Source organism: Anopheles ziemanni, chromosome 2, assembly GCF_943734765.1.
Source record: "Anopheles ziemanni chromosome 2, idAnoZiCoDA_A2_x.2, whole genome shotgun sequence".
In the NCBI taxonomy this organism is placed as follows: Eukaryota; Metazoa; Arthropoda; class Insecta; order Diptera; family Culicidae; genus Anopheles; species Anopheles ziemanni.
Genome location: NC_080705.1, coordinates 62,863,198 through 62,879,268, shown reverse-complemented (window position 1 = coordinate 62,879,268; position 16,071 = coordinate 62,863,198). Strand labels below are relative to the sequence as shown.

At 48.1% G+C, this 16,071-nt stretch overlaps 3 protein-coding genes across 3 annotated transcripts in view; 2 read left to right on the top strand and 1 right to left on the bottom strand.

The window, feature by feature from the left end:
• Positions 1-24: 24 nt before the first annotated feature.
• On the top strand, positions 25-1,330 carry LOC131294884 (translation initiation factor eIF-2B subunit beta). Its single transcript, XM_058322936.1, has 3 exons — positions 25-137; positions 200-1,117; positions 1,186-1,330. Exons 1-3 carry the CDS (start codon positions 61-63, stop codon positions 1,256-1,258), a joined length of 1,068 nt encoding a protein of 355 aa, XP_058178919.1. The 5' UTR covers positions 25-60; the 3' UTR covers positions 1,259-1,330.
• A 215-nt stretch (positions 1,331-1,545) lies between these two features.
• On the top strand, positions 1,546-2,812 carry LOC131281060 (SAP30-binding protein). The gene is made up of 2 exons (XM_058310312.1): positions 1,546-1,742; positions 1,810-2,812. The coding sequence occupies exons 1-2, from the start codon at positions 1,620-1,622 to the stop codon at positions 2,680-2,682; spliced, it is 996 nt and encodes a 331-aa protein (XP_058166295.1). The 5' UTR covers positions 1,546-1,619; the 3' UTR covers positions 2,683-2,812.
• A 1,740-nt stretch (positions 2,813-4,552) lies between these two features.
• The window catches only part of LOC131294054 (uncharacterized), a 46,137-nt gene continuing 34,618 nt past the window's right edge, over positions 4,553-16,071 (bottom strand). The window contains exons 7-9 of the mRNA XM_058322101.1: positions 9,245-9,771; positions 8,831-9,181; positions 4,553-8,728 (exon numbers count right to left, since the gene is read on the bottom strand). Of these exons, the coding sequence (XP_058178084.1) occupies positions 4,553-8,728; positions 8,831-9,181; positions 9,245-9,771 (5,054 nt within the window). The remainder of the gene's footprint in view (positions 8,729-8,830; positions 9,182-9,244; positions 9,772-16,071) is intronic.

The following is a 16,071-nucleotide window of genomic DNA, read 5'->3' as shown; positions in this document are numbered from 1 at the left end:
TTGTCACAAAAAAGAAAAGAAAACACGAACGTCAACATTCGCAGCTGGCACAGTATCAAAATGAAGCAAATCACTGAAGAATCTGCTATTTATCCGCATAAAAGCATATCTGGATTTATTCAAGAAGTTCGCCTGAGGTAGGATTTGTTACACTTGAGTTTCATTGAAGTTCCCCTGTTGATATGTTGTTTATTTGCAGAAAAATAACGGGGTCGCACAAGCTGACTTCAAAGACCCTGTCTCTGGTGACGGATTTGATCGCCAAGGAACCATGGCAGACAGCGGAAGAACTTTTGGCATTAATTCGCACGCAAGGAAGTTTCCTTGCCGCCGCGTTGCCCCACGATATCGTCATAGCAAACACGATCCGGCGCATCATGAAAATCGTACGCGAAGAATACGATTCCTCCCGAGTGGTCCATTTCGATGACGCGCAAAGCATACTTTCACTTCACAAGCTGGTGACGCAAGGTGCTGATCCTGAAAGGGGCAACTACTCGAAACCAATGCCTGGGCTAAAGACGGCACTAGTGGATCACCTTTCGGAAATCGGTACCGAGCTGGAGACGACGGCGGAAAACATTTCCGCACAAGCGGCAGAGCACATCCATTCGGCGGAACTGATCATGACTATCGGCTATTCGCGAGCCGTGGAAAAGTTTCTCAAAAAAGCCGCCGAAAGTCGGCCCATTGAGGTGGTCGTCGTTGAGTGTGCTCCCGACTGCCTTGGTCAGCAACTGGCGGCAAATCTAGGCCGTGCCAAGATTCAAACCACCCTCATATCGGATGCCGCTATCTTCGCCATTATGTCCCGCATTAATAAGATCATCATTGGTACGCACTCGGTTCTTGCAAACGGTGGTCTGCAAGCGTTGTGCGGAACGTACAGTTTAGCTTTATCGGCGAAACACTTTTCGGTGCCAGTGATCGTGTTAGCTCCAACGTATAAATTAACACCGGTGCACCTGTGCAACTACGAGCAAGGTGATTTCAATATTCTCAACAACACAGAAGCGGTGTTGCCATTCAAATGTCCTGCGGCTCGGTTTACTAAAGCGTACAACCCGCTGTTTGACTATGTTCCGCCAGAACTGGTCACGCTTTTCATCACCAACAAGTAAGCAACAAATTGTTTGTGACTGTTGGCAAAAGATTTTAACTGTATTTTATCAACTTTATTTCCAGCGGAGCAAATGCACCATCGTACGTTTACCGTCTGATAAGTGAACTCTACCATCCGGAAGATAATCAACTATGAAGATATTGTTGTTAACAAGGTTGTATTGACTGGTTTGATAATTCGAATGAAACCAATAAAAATGAACAAGTAAAAGGCATAAATTTAATCAACGTGTTATTTGTATAAAAACCAAAAAAAACAAATCAGATCCGTTTATACTGAATCGCAGTCAATCCAGATTCAAAATAGTTTGAATCTATTTTTCAAACTAGTTTTGAATCCAATTTAGCTGTCACAACAAACTTCACTACTTTCACAACAAACCAAAAACCAATCAAAACAAAACGGAGGTTTTCAGTGCGCCTCAAAGTTGTTCGAGTGATTAAAAGATAAATTTAAGATTTACCAGTCGCTTTCGTGTAGTATTTTGATTTTAAAGATGAGTTCTAAAAACTCCGCACTTGCATCACTAACAGCAACCTACACAGATTCCGAAAATGAAGGAGACCACAGGACAGACGATGAGTCTCCGCAATCGGACGGGGAGAGTTCTGTGTCACAGGTTCGTAGGCGTATTTTATGTTAGTTTATGCCCGGATTAATACAGTTTCTGTGTATCTTTATTGCAGATCCGTTCCCGACAGCAAACACCTTTGAGGGATATGTCGGAAAGCTCCGGCACACCCATCGCGCAAACCAACAACATCGCAAACGTCCTAAGCAAATCAGCCGACCCGAGTGGTGCAAGCGACAATGGAACACCGGGACCGCCTCGTAAGAAAGCACTACGTTTAGTGAGCTACATTGACGACACAATCGTATCCGACGATGAAAACAACTCTCCGGCCCATGATGAAGTCAAATCGGCAGCGGAAGTGGAAGAAGAGCCCGAGCCTGAGCGAAGCCCTTCGCCGCAAAAGTTGGATCGCGCGAAACTGTACGGGTTCAGTTTGCCCCCGGAGCCGAAGGGAAAGTGCTCGCAGGAGTTGCAGGATAAAATAGCCGCACTGTACGAGCGCATGAAGAACTCCAACATGGACACAAACCGGAACATTCAGGAGCGGAAGGAATTCCGCAATCCCAGCATCTATGAGAAGCTCATTCAGTTCTGCGACATTAACGAACTCGGCACGAACTATCCACCGGATGTGTTCGACCCGTTCCAGTGGGGCAAGGAATCGTACTACGAAGAGCTGGCGAAGGCACAAAAGATCGAAATGGAGAAGGTCGAGAAGGCACGTAAGGAAGCGACGAAAACGGAAATCCAAACCGGCGTCAAGCGGATGGATCCGGATGAGTCGAAGAAGCGAAAATCGAAATGGGACCAACCGGGCGTTCTGGGAGCGGCACCTGGAATGCTCGGAGCAGCGGCTGCGGTCGCTGTCGTTAATGCGCTAAAGCCAGCCGGTATCATTCAGCAAACGTTGACGACCACGGCCACCGGGACGAAGGGGACGGTCATATCTGCTTTCGGATCGTTACCAAAGAAGCCCAAAATTTAAGAACGAGTGAGTAGATTAAATGTCAACTACCTTTTAACAAAACTATCACAAAGTAAGCTCTAGGACAAACACCGGAAATTTTCTTTATTATCAAGGGTTTAATAAAACCAAAACTACATTTGTATGTAATTAAAAATGTATCTTTATTCGTCTGTGTTACATAAAATCATAGGTCGAAAGAAAATGGTCAACACTAATGTATAAACTGTATCGCAAAGTAACACATTAATATCTATTCCATGCAATTCGTTCGTTCGTTCTCGAGTCAGTTCTGTACAAAACTCTAAGGGTACGAATTTCAAAATGATGAGCAACTTCAGGCATCGTTCTGCATCTACTAAACATATTTTCCTATTCTTTAATATCTACTGGGGGAATTGGGTTTTCAAAAATTATTCTAACTATTCATTATGCTAAAATTGCAAATATTTTGTTTATGACCTAAACTCCTAAAATACTAAAAATAAACTATTTTCATTACCGTAATAACATTTAGCTTAACTGGTTGCAAACCAATGTAATAAAAATAAGAATTTATTGCATACAAAAGGAAAACATTCTCGCAAAACCGTCACACAATGCAGGGCTTGAATAAATATAACATAACTATTTTTTACACTAAACGCTTCCATACATTATTCCGTGTGTGTATAGCAAATCTCGATACAAATTTGCTATTTCTTGCTTTTTTTTTGGCAGGTACTTATGAAGCTATCGACGCCTGAACATTGAATGTTCAGTTTCTTATCTTAGCTAAACGAAAAAAAGATTTTAAAACAAAAACAAACCAAATAAAATTATCAACTGATAAATGCCTTACGCCTAAGTTAGGGAAAATCTGCTCCTAGTCAATGTTACAATAGCCAAGAATTTTTGGTATCATAGCTGTTTCTTAGCTACAACTACCATACCGAATCGATAGGCTCAACAATTGACCTATTGACCTAAACCTAGTTGTATAAAATAATATTGCATCGGTCCGCCCCGCGTTTCTCTACTAAACCTAAAGCCTTAACGGATCGTTTTGTATTGCACATATCCGGCCTAAATGTATTGCTGTGGGCAACGTTGCCACACTTCAATTACGTATTAAGTGTAATCTTAAAATTTTACTTTCTTACCATTATTATTATTATTGCCCACTAACATAAACGACACAACACGATTGGTCGTATATCACATTCATTTGCAGACAACTTAAATTTTCGAGGTTTTTGTGATGAATAAGAAAAGAAAAACAAGGAGCAAGAGCTTAAGTGACTGATTTATCAGCCAAAGATCAGTAGAACTAATGGAACAATTCTCGGAAAAAGTATGAAACGAACGAAAGAGTTAGAAAAAAAAAGCAGAAAATAGTCATTAGGTAACCCGAATAAATAAGTTGAAGCAGTAAACTCAACAATGATAAAACGAAAAAATGCATCTTGATACCGCACACGCTCTAACAGACAAACGCACACATCAAACACACATTTGCATTCATACAGCTTCTTAACCCTCAAAGTATTGCACTACTCTAAGGGAAGGAAATAAATATGGTTCCTAAAACCTATGCCCTTAAGAACGATTGCACATGCGTTAGTTACTAATTGCACAGTTGCCACATTGCACATTCTATATTGCTATACTTACAACAACCTAGTTTGCTATCCGGCTCTTCCTAGAGAACCTTCCGGAGCTCTCGGATAGCTCAATACTTCTGGAGGTACAATAACTCAATCTCGTAATGTGTGTGCGCCCGGACAATTCGCGGTGTTGTGGGCGACAAAAATTTACAAGCACTCAATCTAACACCTGCGCTAGCGTTAGGATTGCAGACGTTTGATTCTTATTAGCTAAAAACTCGAACAGATCGACAGGGGATCGGGAGTCAGTGGACAGCGGCAGCCAGTGCCCGATCGGCGTTGGATGCCACGGAGAGATGGGACGGTTTGCGTATGTTCTTGAAGAACACCGAGTGCGTCTCGACACTTTCCGCACCGGACTCGGAAATGTCGTCCAGCTGCGAGTCGAGATCGTCATCGTCGGAGATGCAGGACGCATCGTCACTGCCGTCGAACTTTTCATCGTCGGACGAGTACACGCGCACGCTGATGGCATCGGTGGTGTTGAAGAACACTCCGTTGGTGGTGGTTCCGTGCTGCCGGGAGGAACCCGGCTCGTTGCGTGCTAGCTTCCCGATAGTGGTGGTGGTGATTGTGGTCGGTGGAGATGGCGGTGGTGGTGGTGGCTTGGAGTGAGGTTTTTCGATCACCTTGACTGCGCTTCCCGGTGCCTTCTTCGAGGGAATCGTAGCCGTTGGAGGAGGCGGAGGTGGTGGGTTCGGTGGTGGTAACGGTGGTGGAGGCGATCGAGGTCGGGCAATCGACGACTTATCGCCTCGTCCTCCACTGGATCCAGCTCCCGAGGACGATCCGCTCCGGTTTGTGCCGGCCGTATCTGTTGCACCGTAGGTTTCGTTGGACGGACCACAGTTGGCGTTCGATTCCTGGGCAGCGCACACCTCGTACTTGTTCTCTTCCGCGATCGTACCCTCTACGGCACCATCGGGAGGTTGTGAGCTAAAGTTGAACCGTTCGTAGATCTTCTTCCCGTTCAGCTTCGACTCGCTCGAATCGGCACTCATGTAGCCACTGTCCTGTTCCTTAGCACTCGACCTCGAACTACTTCGGACGACCGTGATCGTACGCGATGTCGATGGTTTCTCTCCGTCTTCCGGCACCACCGTCGGTGGTGAGGATCGCTTTCGATGATGGTGATGGTGATGTCGTAAGCCCCCGTAAGCTCCACTTCCCGACGAGTCGTCGATCAACGATGAAATGCCCTCGTCCTTCTCTAGGATGTCCGACGAGTCGGACGTTTTCTCCAGCTCCGAGTCACCGCCAGGTTTTCCATTGAACTTGGACGTGGCGATACCGATGAACTTCTTCCAGGCGTTCTTCAAATCCTTCGATTTCTTCACGCGATCTCGCAATCCCATCGCGATCTGCATGCCGTTCGAGGACTGGTTCAGCTCCACGCGGAACACCTTCGTTGAGGACGCTGCCGACGACTCGATCGGTATCGGCGCACTGATGTCGTAGATCGGCTTCTCGTCGTCACCGTCCTTCGGGTTAATCGAGGGAGCGCCACTACGACTGATCGGGTAGCTGTAGTTGGACAGCGTCTTCGTCGACAGTACCTCAATCTTGTCGATATCCTCGATGAACTTCGTCTTGCTCGCAAGCTGCGCCGACTGCCGACTACGAAGGTCGTAAAGCTTGCTGTCTACTTGCTGCAAGAAGTTCTTGTTGTTCATCTCACCCAGCGACATGTAGTTCCCGAGGATACCTCCCAGGTCCTGGTTCGATTTTTCGTCGATCCTCGCGTACTCCGACTTGTCGGTGATGTAAAGCGACTGATCACCGATTGATTGACCCTTCTGCACATGGCTGTAGTTAGGGAGCTTGCGTTCCGGACGAGTCTTCCCCGTGCTATTGCTGCTGGAACCCGTCGACTGGTCGTGGTCGGAGATACCCGTGAACTGCGTCGAGTCGCTCTCGGCCGTGAGACTGTTGATCGATTCGTAGTTCTCACCCGTGCAGAAGTTGGGTTTCGGAGCAGGACCGGTCGGTTGATTCGAGAGCTTTTCGCTATTACTCCAGCAGGCCAGATGCTTTGGCGGTGCACCATAATCTTCAACCTTTCGCGGTTGTAACCGGGGATGATCGTAGAGTGCAGCCTGACGGCCGTTCGAGACCGTACTCTCGGGGGGTATAAGGTCCGGTGGCATCAGCTTCGGAGCTGGTATCAGTGGATCTAGGGCGTTTGTTCGTTGACGGCGCGAGTGGCGTGTTTCGAGCGTCAACAGCTTACCCGTCTTCACGTCAAGATCCGCCAGATTGTTGAAGGAACTTCGAACCGGAGCGTTGCTAACGTTGACCTTCCCATTCTTCGACTCGTAGATCTCCCGGAGGCTGCCAAAGGTGGTCTCGTTTTTAAACGAACCAGTCGACTTCAGCACAATGTTGAGATCGGCCGGAAGCGACGTCATGTTGGATGAATCCACCACCGAACGCGCCCGGTCGGTTTCCCACACGTTACTCCGATGGCGACTCACCGCCGCGGATTGGCCACCCCGTTTCGGTTTTCGATCGAGCGTATCCGGCTCGAACTGGTCACTATCGGTGGACAGGTCACAATCGTCCGGGCTGTGCTCAACCTCGATCGTTATACTGCCCTGAAAGGGCGTGTCGCACTTGATCTTCGGCGCCTTCTTCGCCGACGCTTGCGGAACGTCTTCGTACTCTTCGGACCGGATACTGACGGCTTCGCGTTCCGTCTTGATCGTGTCAGTATCCTTTCTAAAACCCTCCACCCGATCGTATATGGCATTGCGTATCTCGACCTCCTCTTCCAGCGGCAAGGCTGCGCTGAGCGATGGCGACGGTTGCGAGCCCGGATCGCTGCTGTTGGTGGTGGACGTGTTGAAGCTCATCGGCGTCTTCGAGGTGACTCGCTCAAGGCTGTCCGTCTCGTAGTCGACGATCAGATAGTGAGGTGACTTGCGCGAGTAGATTGGCGAGTCGGGCTGGTACTTGCTGAACGAGTTCTTACCCGAGCGGTTCCCGAGCGTGTTGCACTCCTGGTCGGAGTTTAGGAAGTCGTGAAAGAACTTCTCATTTCGGTAGCGCTCGTGACGATCGATGCTACTGAAGCGACTGTCGGACGAATCGAGATTGTACTCGGCCGTTTCGGCCGCCATCAGTCGATCTGCGTGTCGCTCCGACCACGACTTGATCTTACGCTGATCCATCGCCAGCGCCTCGTACACCATGTCCGGCATTTCGCTGATATTGCGCAACTTCATCTGCTTCACATTGGCGTACTGATCGTGAACTTCCGGCTGACGTTTCCCTGCTGCCGTCCCGAAAGGAGCAACGGGTGGCGCATGAACCTTCCCTCCGGTACCGAACTTTTTCCCATGATGGTGATGATGGTGGTTCGAGTGTGCTCCCACCGGAAGCTTCTTGTGCGGCATCAGGGGAGACGTCTCAAACTGAGGATTGTTGTAGATCTCACTCCCGGTGATACTGTACAGGTCACGCTTATCGTACACCTTATTCGTTTCCAGGTTCGCCACCGAGTTGTTCGTATTTCGGATGTACAGATCCTGATTACTCTGGGACGGTTTCTGTGCCTCTTCGTAGATGAAGCTGCTGTTTTTCATGAGCGCCCCCGACCCATCCGGCATCGGCCCAAACTTACTCACCTTCCCTGTCACCTCCGACTTTAAACTATGCGATACAATTTTCGGAGCCGAACTCGTATCCGATCGCACCGACTTGCTTGCGGAAGGAACCCGCACGACCGACGCAGCCCGTCCCTTCACGCTGTTCGCTACGATCGTCTCGTTGTCCGACGTTGACGAACTGTCGCTATGTAAACTCCCGGTCTGCTTCACCTGCCGGAGGGCTTTCGGTTGCTTTTTAATTTCCGGTCGAATCGGCAACGACTCCGGTGCAGCTCGTTCGTCGCCTGATTTCAGAGACTCCAGCGACTGATCGGCAACGAACGCGACGTTCGTAATGCCACCGTCACCTTCACTTCCCTTCGATCCTCCCTCCGTTGCGCCGTCCTTCGATTCTCCCGCGACGAGTAGGTTCGTTTTACTGCCGTAAATGTCCGCCTCCGCAATACCATCGCCGTGCGTCGACGAAACGTCCTCGAGCCACTTCCGGATGCTGTTCTGCTTGTCGCCACAGTTACGACAGTTGCTGGACGGCACCATTACCGATTCGCCGCCGTTCGGTTTCTTCTCGCACCCGGGACATCCAGAGCAAACGCTCTTGCGGGAGCTATCCTTGCGCGAGCTGATCAGTGAGCTGCGTCGACTGGCCGGGGCCGTCTGGACGGCCGCGTACGTCTCCGAACCGGCCGCTTGCTGCAGCTCCTCGGGGATGATGTTCAACGACGGTTGGAATCGTTTCGAGGACATCTTGTACTTTGCGATCGTGATCACTTCTCGTATCTTATTAAGGAACTCGATAGCTGCCGGTGGAGGTGACTAGAAGTGAGGTAAAGTAAAGGAATGCAAGGGTTATAATAATTTTCATATTTTGGCAGATATCGAATGAAGGAGGAAAACATCTCGTGAACCAAAACTCACCACCAAAAGATGCGGCTCGAAGTAGGCTGGGTTGAAGTACAATTTCCTGCGCATCGTACCGTTCACGATGGACTTCATGCTTTCGAGTTTTTCTTCGTTGTTCAGTTCTTCGACAATGGATACATTTTCCTCGGGCAGACACTCCGTATCCTGGCCACCAGAACTCAGCGGATCCTGCTGCTGTTGCTGTTGCTGCAGATGGTGGTGGTGGTGGTGATGGAGCATCAGTGCCGACTGCTGGGACAGCTGTTGCGACTGCTGCTGCTGCTGCTGCTGCGCCTGAAGGCGAAATTCGCCATCCATTTCGGTACGCCCTGAGTAGTTTTTTGGCTGATGTTTGCCGGTTTGCATCTGCCGGAAGGAAGTTTCTGGTGAGTACACGACTGCACTCGTAGAGCTTAAAGTGTGTCCTACCTGTTTCTCAACGTCGGTCGTCAGATCATCCTCAAACTCCGACACCGAATTGGAATTGTCACTGATGAAGCCCGAATTGTCGCTCAGGTTGGGGAAGTGTTTCAGCAGCGGGTTGCTCTTGACGATGCCCATCTCTTCCGCGTGCAGCCCCACGTTGTTACCCAAGCCCCGGTGGCCTCCAACAGTCGGTCCACCGACCTGCCGTTGACTGCCCCCCAGCGCGTTGCGTCCGATGAAGCTGGCCCGTGCCTGACCCCCGAATGGGCTGACGGCCGCCCCCATGCCGACGCCGAACGTCACCTGGTCGTTCTGCTGGTACGTGGAGTAGTCGTTCTTCATGGCGCTCGCGTCATCGTCCGAGCCGGCCCTATTCTTCCGTTTCTTCATGTGGATGTAGAGAAAAACCGACGCAATGTAGATCAGGCCGAGGCAGAGGCTGCATACTGCGATCACGATGTACTCTTTCGTGGAGAGACCCGATTGCTGTTCGACGTGCGTCTCGGAGGAAAATGATACCTCTGTTACATCTGTAAAGAATAAGAGATTTTATAAAATTGCGTTGCGCATTATGCTGGTCCGGAGATTGCTAACATAAAGGCCAATTTATCGGGTTCATATCCTTTTAATCTAATAAGGAACTAGTTTTAGTTTAACAGTAATTTATTTGCACAGTGGCAAAGCATTGGAAATTAATGTTTAATCGATTAAACTACACAAAGTGTGGGAAACCTAATTTTTCTCATCCGTTCAAATAATGACATTTAATTTTGTTAAGGAAAGTATATTTTTGCTTGTGCTCTATTTCCACTTATTCAAGAGGATACTTTCATATGCTACTCAACTAAATTAACGTATTGCATCACAAAATAAAACAGTTGCTTTGGATATGAGAGAGTTTTTTTGTTGAAATAGTTTGAAGAGAGATTTTCAATACAATGCACTATAATGATAAAGGTCAACAATGCGCGTATTGATTAGCGCTTCATGCCACCTTATGTCAGCATCGTTATTTCAAGTCAACCATGAAATAATACAGCTCATTCGCATCAGAATTACGTGCGTCTCATTAACGGCTAATCAAGGAAAACTCATGCGCCGGAATGCGGTACGGGGAAAAAAAAGAAAGACTATCAGAAAAACCCTTTCCCAAAAATTCGAAAGCTATAACTTGGTGCTCGTTAATCACTTCCAACAACACCCACACCGGCCCAGCATTGGTTGCGCGCTTCTAATCAGGCCAGGGAGTGGTTTTCCCCCCGTAAGATCCGAGAGGCGGATTGATATTTCAATTGATATTCCTCCGCCCGCGAGAGGTGATTTTCCATTCCATGTTTTTCTCCATCGCGGACGGGTTTTCGGGCGTTTCGGGGCGAGGTCATTATGGATGCTTCACCTACTCCGCTGTCGTGTGACCGACCAGACACCGAGCAGTGTGAGATAAGACGCCCCCGGGCCCCCTTTATTCTTCACCAACCATTTCGCACCGGCTTTAGCATCGAGGTTGGAAAATCAGAGAGCTTTCCACCGTGTGCCGAAAACGCGTTGCATCATCTTATCACACGCATTTCCGTGGGGTTGGGCGAGTTTTAACCGCACAAGGTACCCGATAAGACACCGGCATGGTCGTTATCGCGCCAGCGGGCTCGGGGTGGTCAATGAAAAAAGAGAAAGTATCCCGGGCCACGGTTGGGTAATATTCATAATTGTGTGATAATACTAAACCTGCTGTCTGGTCGGGCGGTGTTGCATTTTCGTCCGGTTCGGGGTTGGCGCGACAAACACCTTTCGCCTTTTTCCACCGGCCAATGAAAAATGACACCTTCTCCGCTGGGTGGTTCCCCGTTTCAGCCCATTTCCCGCAGACGCTGGGAAGAATAGCGACCCTTTTCCACGTAAGCGTGTTGCACGATTGCGTGTTTCAGTTGTTAGACGTGTTTCATCATTCCCGAACCTTTCCGAGCCGAAACATGCTGTCTCCGGTGTCTTCGGCGGGTCACATACCACATCTGCCGGCCAGTAAACACTTGCCATTTCTCAACCTAGGACAGGTCGAGCATTTTGCGGGTGAAAGAAAAATCGACACTCGAAAAGAAACAAAACCAGTGCACTTTACGACCGCGTGATTTACGATCGCAAATCGTGGTTCGTTCACGTCTTCCTTAGGGGATGATGAATTTTCTTTTTAGATGTTTAAATATTTAGATCTCAAAAGGATCTGTAGTATAACTTACTTACAACTTCTATTACCAAGAATGGTGTCCATGTAACTTTTATTCTGAAATTCTGTCTTTTAAAATGCTTTAGTGGGACGTCACATATCAATTTAATGTATTGTTTGTACTGATATATTGAAGAAAACCGTAAAATGTTTTATTTTTAACATTTTGCTCAGTTGCCCACCCCTGGAACTTGGATTAGATTCGGGCTGCGGAATGAAGTGGCGGTCCAACACCTGCTTCAAGCCGGTCGAGAGTCGAACGAAAAGTGGAAGGAAAACCACACTCACACAATTAGCATAATCGGTGATTTAAGGTGGCCCCATATGACGTGTTTTTCCAACCACTGATGCCGGAGCGCCAGAACACCTGACTGTTGGTATGAATTATGACACTTGCAGGTTGTTGTTTTGTTCACCCGCTGGGAAAGCGGAAATAGGAGTGGAAAACGATCATCCTCCCTGTGTTGTGACATCGGAGATCGGTTCGGTTCCGTTTTGCCCGCCGCTCTTTGTTACCTTTTTTTTTTTCTTTTCACACGTCCACGATGTTTGTTTTGCCGCGGCGAGCGGTCTCGAAAGTGAAATGCCCTGTGCCCGTCTTTGTGGTATTGTGTTCTCCGGCGGCAACGTAAATATGCTCGCCGCCGGCCTTCTCCAATTGCGCGTGAAATATGTAGCATGTTGGTGAGTTTAAAGTGACCGTTTCGGTGTGTTTTTGTTTGGACTCTTTGCTGTGCAGCTTAATGGTGGGAACGAAAGCAGAGTACATAGGAGATCCAGAGTCACCGTGCGGTGTTATTTTGTTGTGGTTTTCATGTTTCATTGCATTGTACACCGGTGCTTTCGCCACAAAAAAAAACCCATTGGAATATTCAAACCGATTCATCAACCTTTGGTCGCCGGGGTACGGAAGTGTTTGGGAAACGTTAAGTTTTAACAAAAATCATAAGCCAACAAGGGTGTAGAGACCACCCCGGTGTGTGGATCGGTTGCATCATGGCGCCTTTTAACTACACCGTGTTTTCCGCATTTTCCTCTCGTTTCCCTGGAGATTTTAATTATTGGACAACATCGCCTAAGTGGCCGTGGATAGAATGCAGATGTTCATCGTAAAACTTCAGCTGGTTGCTTCGTTCCGAACAGCGTTTACGACAGGGTTGACGATCTTTCGGAGCAACGTGACGAGGGGAAAAAAACCAGGCAGAAAAAAAGTCGCAATCGGAGCTAAAACTATAATAAAATAGCTTTACTGCCCACCGCAAATAAATTCGAGAATGCCGCCCGAAACTGTGGATCAGTGATCACCGTCGCCTCCGGGTGGGATTTCCATTGGCGAAAAACGAAAAAAAAACTTGCCAAACTTTACAGCGATACTGTATTAACAAAATGGGATCATTAGTGATCAATCGCTTGTTGCGGAATAGAACAACATGATGAAGGATAAGAGTAGAAATGTTTTGTTCTCCCCTTCTCTCGCTTTCCATTCGATTTCAAGAATCGATCCCCAAAGACTTCTTGATTTCCTCTCTTATTCTTGCCAGCCGAAAATTAGCATAATCCGATCGGTGTTTTCGTCGGCTTAGCATTAGTCGCCTGGTGGGTTTCGTTTTGTAATAATTAAATGTCGATCCGATCAATAAACAAATAAATTCACCCTGGGGTCGGGAGAACAAAACGGTTCGGGATGAGTCATAAAAGTTTCCCATTTTCTTTGTCGACTTGTGTCGAAGTGGTGCACGGAATTCCTCGTAACATTTGTACGACAACTTCTGTACTGGCTTCGATGGAAAAAAAGGGAAAAAATAAAACAAAGTAGAGAATCCGATGCACCAATTTGTACGATGCAATTCTACGATCGTTTTATGCTCGTGCATCCAAAATTGCAGCGGATTCGAGCCAGACGGGATGGTGTTATAACTCCAGCCCGTGGTTTGGTTACATAATCCACCATCCTAGGGCGCGTTGCGTACCGGAATTAATTTTTCCATAAGCTTCTGAAACCGGGATAGTGAAGCAAAGTCCCGCCTCGTTTCAGCTGGATCATCAATAATTAATTGCCGCGTTGGATCGTTCTGCCGTTAGCTTTTCAAGTCGTCGAGTTATTTATGAATGTCTCCATCCGTCTCGCACCTGCTACCCAAGGGAAGGGAGTTTTTCCGAGCGTGCTTGGGGTTGCTATACGCACCCGAAAACTGGCACATAATTGGCCGCGAGGTTTCGAGCTACTCTCCCCAGTTTATAGCACTTTCAACGCAACATTTCATTGTTGTGGTCGTAATAAAAAATGGTTCAATCGTGGGTCTTCCCTCCGGGATCTGGTTTTTTTATGTTTAATGTGTGTTTTTACTCCAGGTGTTGAAGGGGCCAGGAATTTGGTCCGATTGTTGAATCCAACCGGGAAACAGGGACGATTTAAACCAGTTCAGCATGAATAACTTTATGGCACACTTGTTGCCGGCCGCTAATGAGCGATCGTTCGAACCGATCGCGCGCCCGACGACATTACCGTAGAGGGGGATTTTCAAGATGGGATTATCCTTTCGAGCCCACGTAGCGGCACCATCAGCGGCACGCAATTGGCTTGTAAATGGTGCGTCGATTGTGCCGCTCGGCGAGCGAATCGATACGAGATTTATACGATCGGGACCGCATTCTACCCGCACTACCCAAGTAGGTGGTATTTTACACGATGGATTGCGAATAAAACACATGCCGGCACTTGGTTCAATTTGACCCGCGTTTATGGGCCGTTTTTACGAGGCGAAAAGGGTTCATCTTGGGATGAGTAATGGCAAAACGATACCATAAATTAATAGCACGGTTTATTGCAGAAGTTTACGGCTCACTAGTGACCCTGCTCGGAAATGTTCATCATTGCGGGGTGCACTCGTAACGACAGTGTAATTGGCGTCGCTCAATAAGTGGCCGTAAATGGTGAAAAGATACGTTATGCAAGTGTTCTAGGTTCATGTTCATTTCCCTATTTTTTTCAGCAGCGAAATTCCTCTTGCAAACGGTATACTTAAATGTACTTGTTTTTCAGGCATTTAGGAGCTAATCGCTACTTTAGTAGGGCTGATAGTTAACCACTGTTTATGTACGTCTTACTTGTCCATTTTTGATGCATACATTTACTAATATATAGTTAATTTAAGATTTCTTCTTCCAAAATTCTAAAACTTTAGATTTTAAAATAAAAGTTTCGTAGATTTACTTTACATAAACATGGTTTTGTTATATATATAACGGACTAGAGCCGTCGGTCGACTCGTGCCGTGAACAAAATGTTGCGCCATAACGCCCGGTCCTGTGCTGCAGATCTCCAACTCGAAACACCGATCCTCCGCAAGTCTGCCTCGACCTGGTCAAGCCATCGTACTCGCTGCGCCCCTCTCCTCCGCGTGCCTGTTGGGTCCTTTTCGATGACCTCCCTGGCTGGATAGCTAGCAGGCCTCCTCGCTATATGTCCCAGCCATCTTAGTCTCCCGATTTTCACCAGGACACCAATTGGGGGATCACCTAGCAGCTCGTACAGCTCATCATTCCACCGCCTTCTCCAAGCGCCGTCCGCGTCCCGCACCCCTCCGAAGATCGAACGTAGCACCTTGCGTTCAAAAACGCCAAGTGCGCGCAGATCGCCTTCCAGTAAGGTCCATGTCTCATGTCCGTAGAGCACAACGGGCCTTATTAGAGTCCGGTAGAGCGTCAATTTTGTTCGCCTGGAGACACGACCAGATCGCAGCCACTTACGTAGACTACAGAAGGTGCGATTTCCAGCGAGGATGCGCCTCCGAATTTCCAAGGATGTGTCCGAGTCACATGTGACTTGGGATCCAAGGTATACGAAGGAACCCACCTCCTCCAGAGTGTCGTTATCCAAGGTGATGCCGGGAAAGGTATCTGGGGTGTTATCCCTAGACCCTAATCCTTGCATGTATTTTGTCTTTGACGTGTTGATCTGGAGTCCAACTCGCTGAGCTTCTGACTTAAGTCCAGCATACGTTTCCGCAACTGTCCTCTTGTTGATCGCAACAATGTCAATGTCGTCCGCGTAGCCCAGGAGTTGAATTGAGCGCCAGAAGATGGTACCTCGCGTGTCGATGCCTACTCGCCTTATCACACCTTCTAAGGCCACGTTGAACAGGATACATGAAAGGCTATCCCCCTGCCTCAGCCCTCTCTGGGAAGCAAACTGAGCGGACGCGACACCACCGACCCTTACAGAACACATCACATTGCCCATAGTCGCCCTACACAGCCTGATCAGCTTGTTCGGAAACTGAAACTCCTTCATCAGCATTCACAGCTGTTGCCGGTCAATGCTGTCATAGGCCGCCTTGAAGTCAATGAAGACGTGATGCGTTCTGCAGTTGTACTCACGGCATTTTTGTAAAATCTGCCGGAGCGTAAACAGCTGGTCAGTTGTCGAGCGTCCATCCATTAAGCCGGCTTGATACTCCCCAACAAAGTTTTCGGCCAGGGGCAGCAACCGTTGGAGCAAAAGTTGAGAGAAGATCTTATAGGCGGCATTTGGTATGGTAATGCCACGGTAGTTCTCGCAGTCCAGCCTATCCCCTTTTTTGAAGACCGGTACAACGACACCGGTCAT

Coding starts and splice junctions, on each gene's coding strand:
- LOC131294884 (XM_058322936.1), top strand. CDS start 61: ATGAAGCAAATCACTGAAGAATCTGCTATTTATCCGCATAAAAGCATA. Junction 138..199: donor ATTCAAGAAGTTCGCCTGAG/GTAGGATTTGTT, acceptor GTTTATTTGCAG/AAAAATAACGGGGTCGCACA. Junction 1,118..1,185: donor ACGCTTTTCATCACCAACAA/GTAAGCAACAAA, acceptor CTTTATTTCCAG/CGGAGCAAATGCACCATCGT.
- LOC131281060 (XM_058310312.1), top strand. CDS start 1,620: ATGAGTTCTAAAAACTCCGCACTTGCATCACTAACAGCAACCTACACA. Junction 1,743..1,809: donor GGGAGAGTTCTGTGTCACAG/GTTCGTAGGCGT, acceptor TCTTTATTGCAG/ATCCGTTCCCGACAGCAAAC.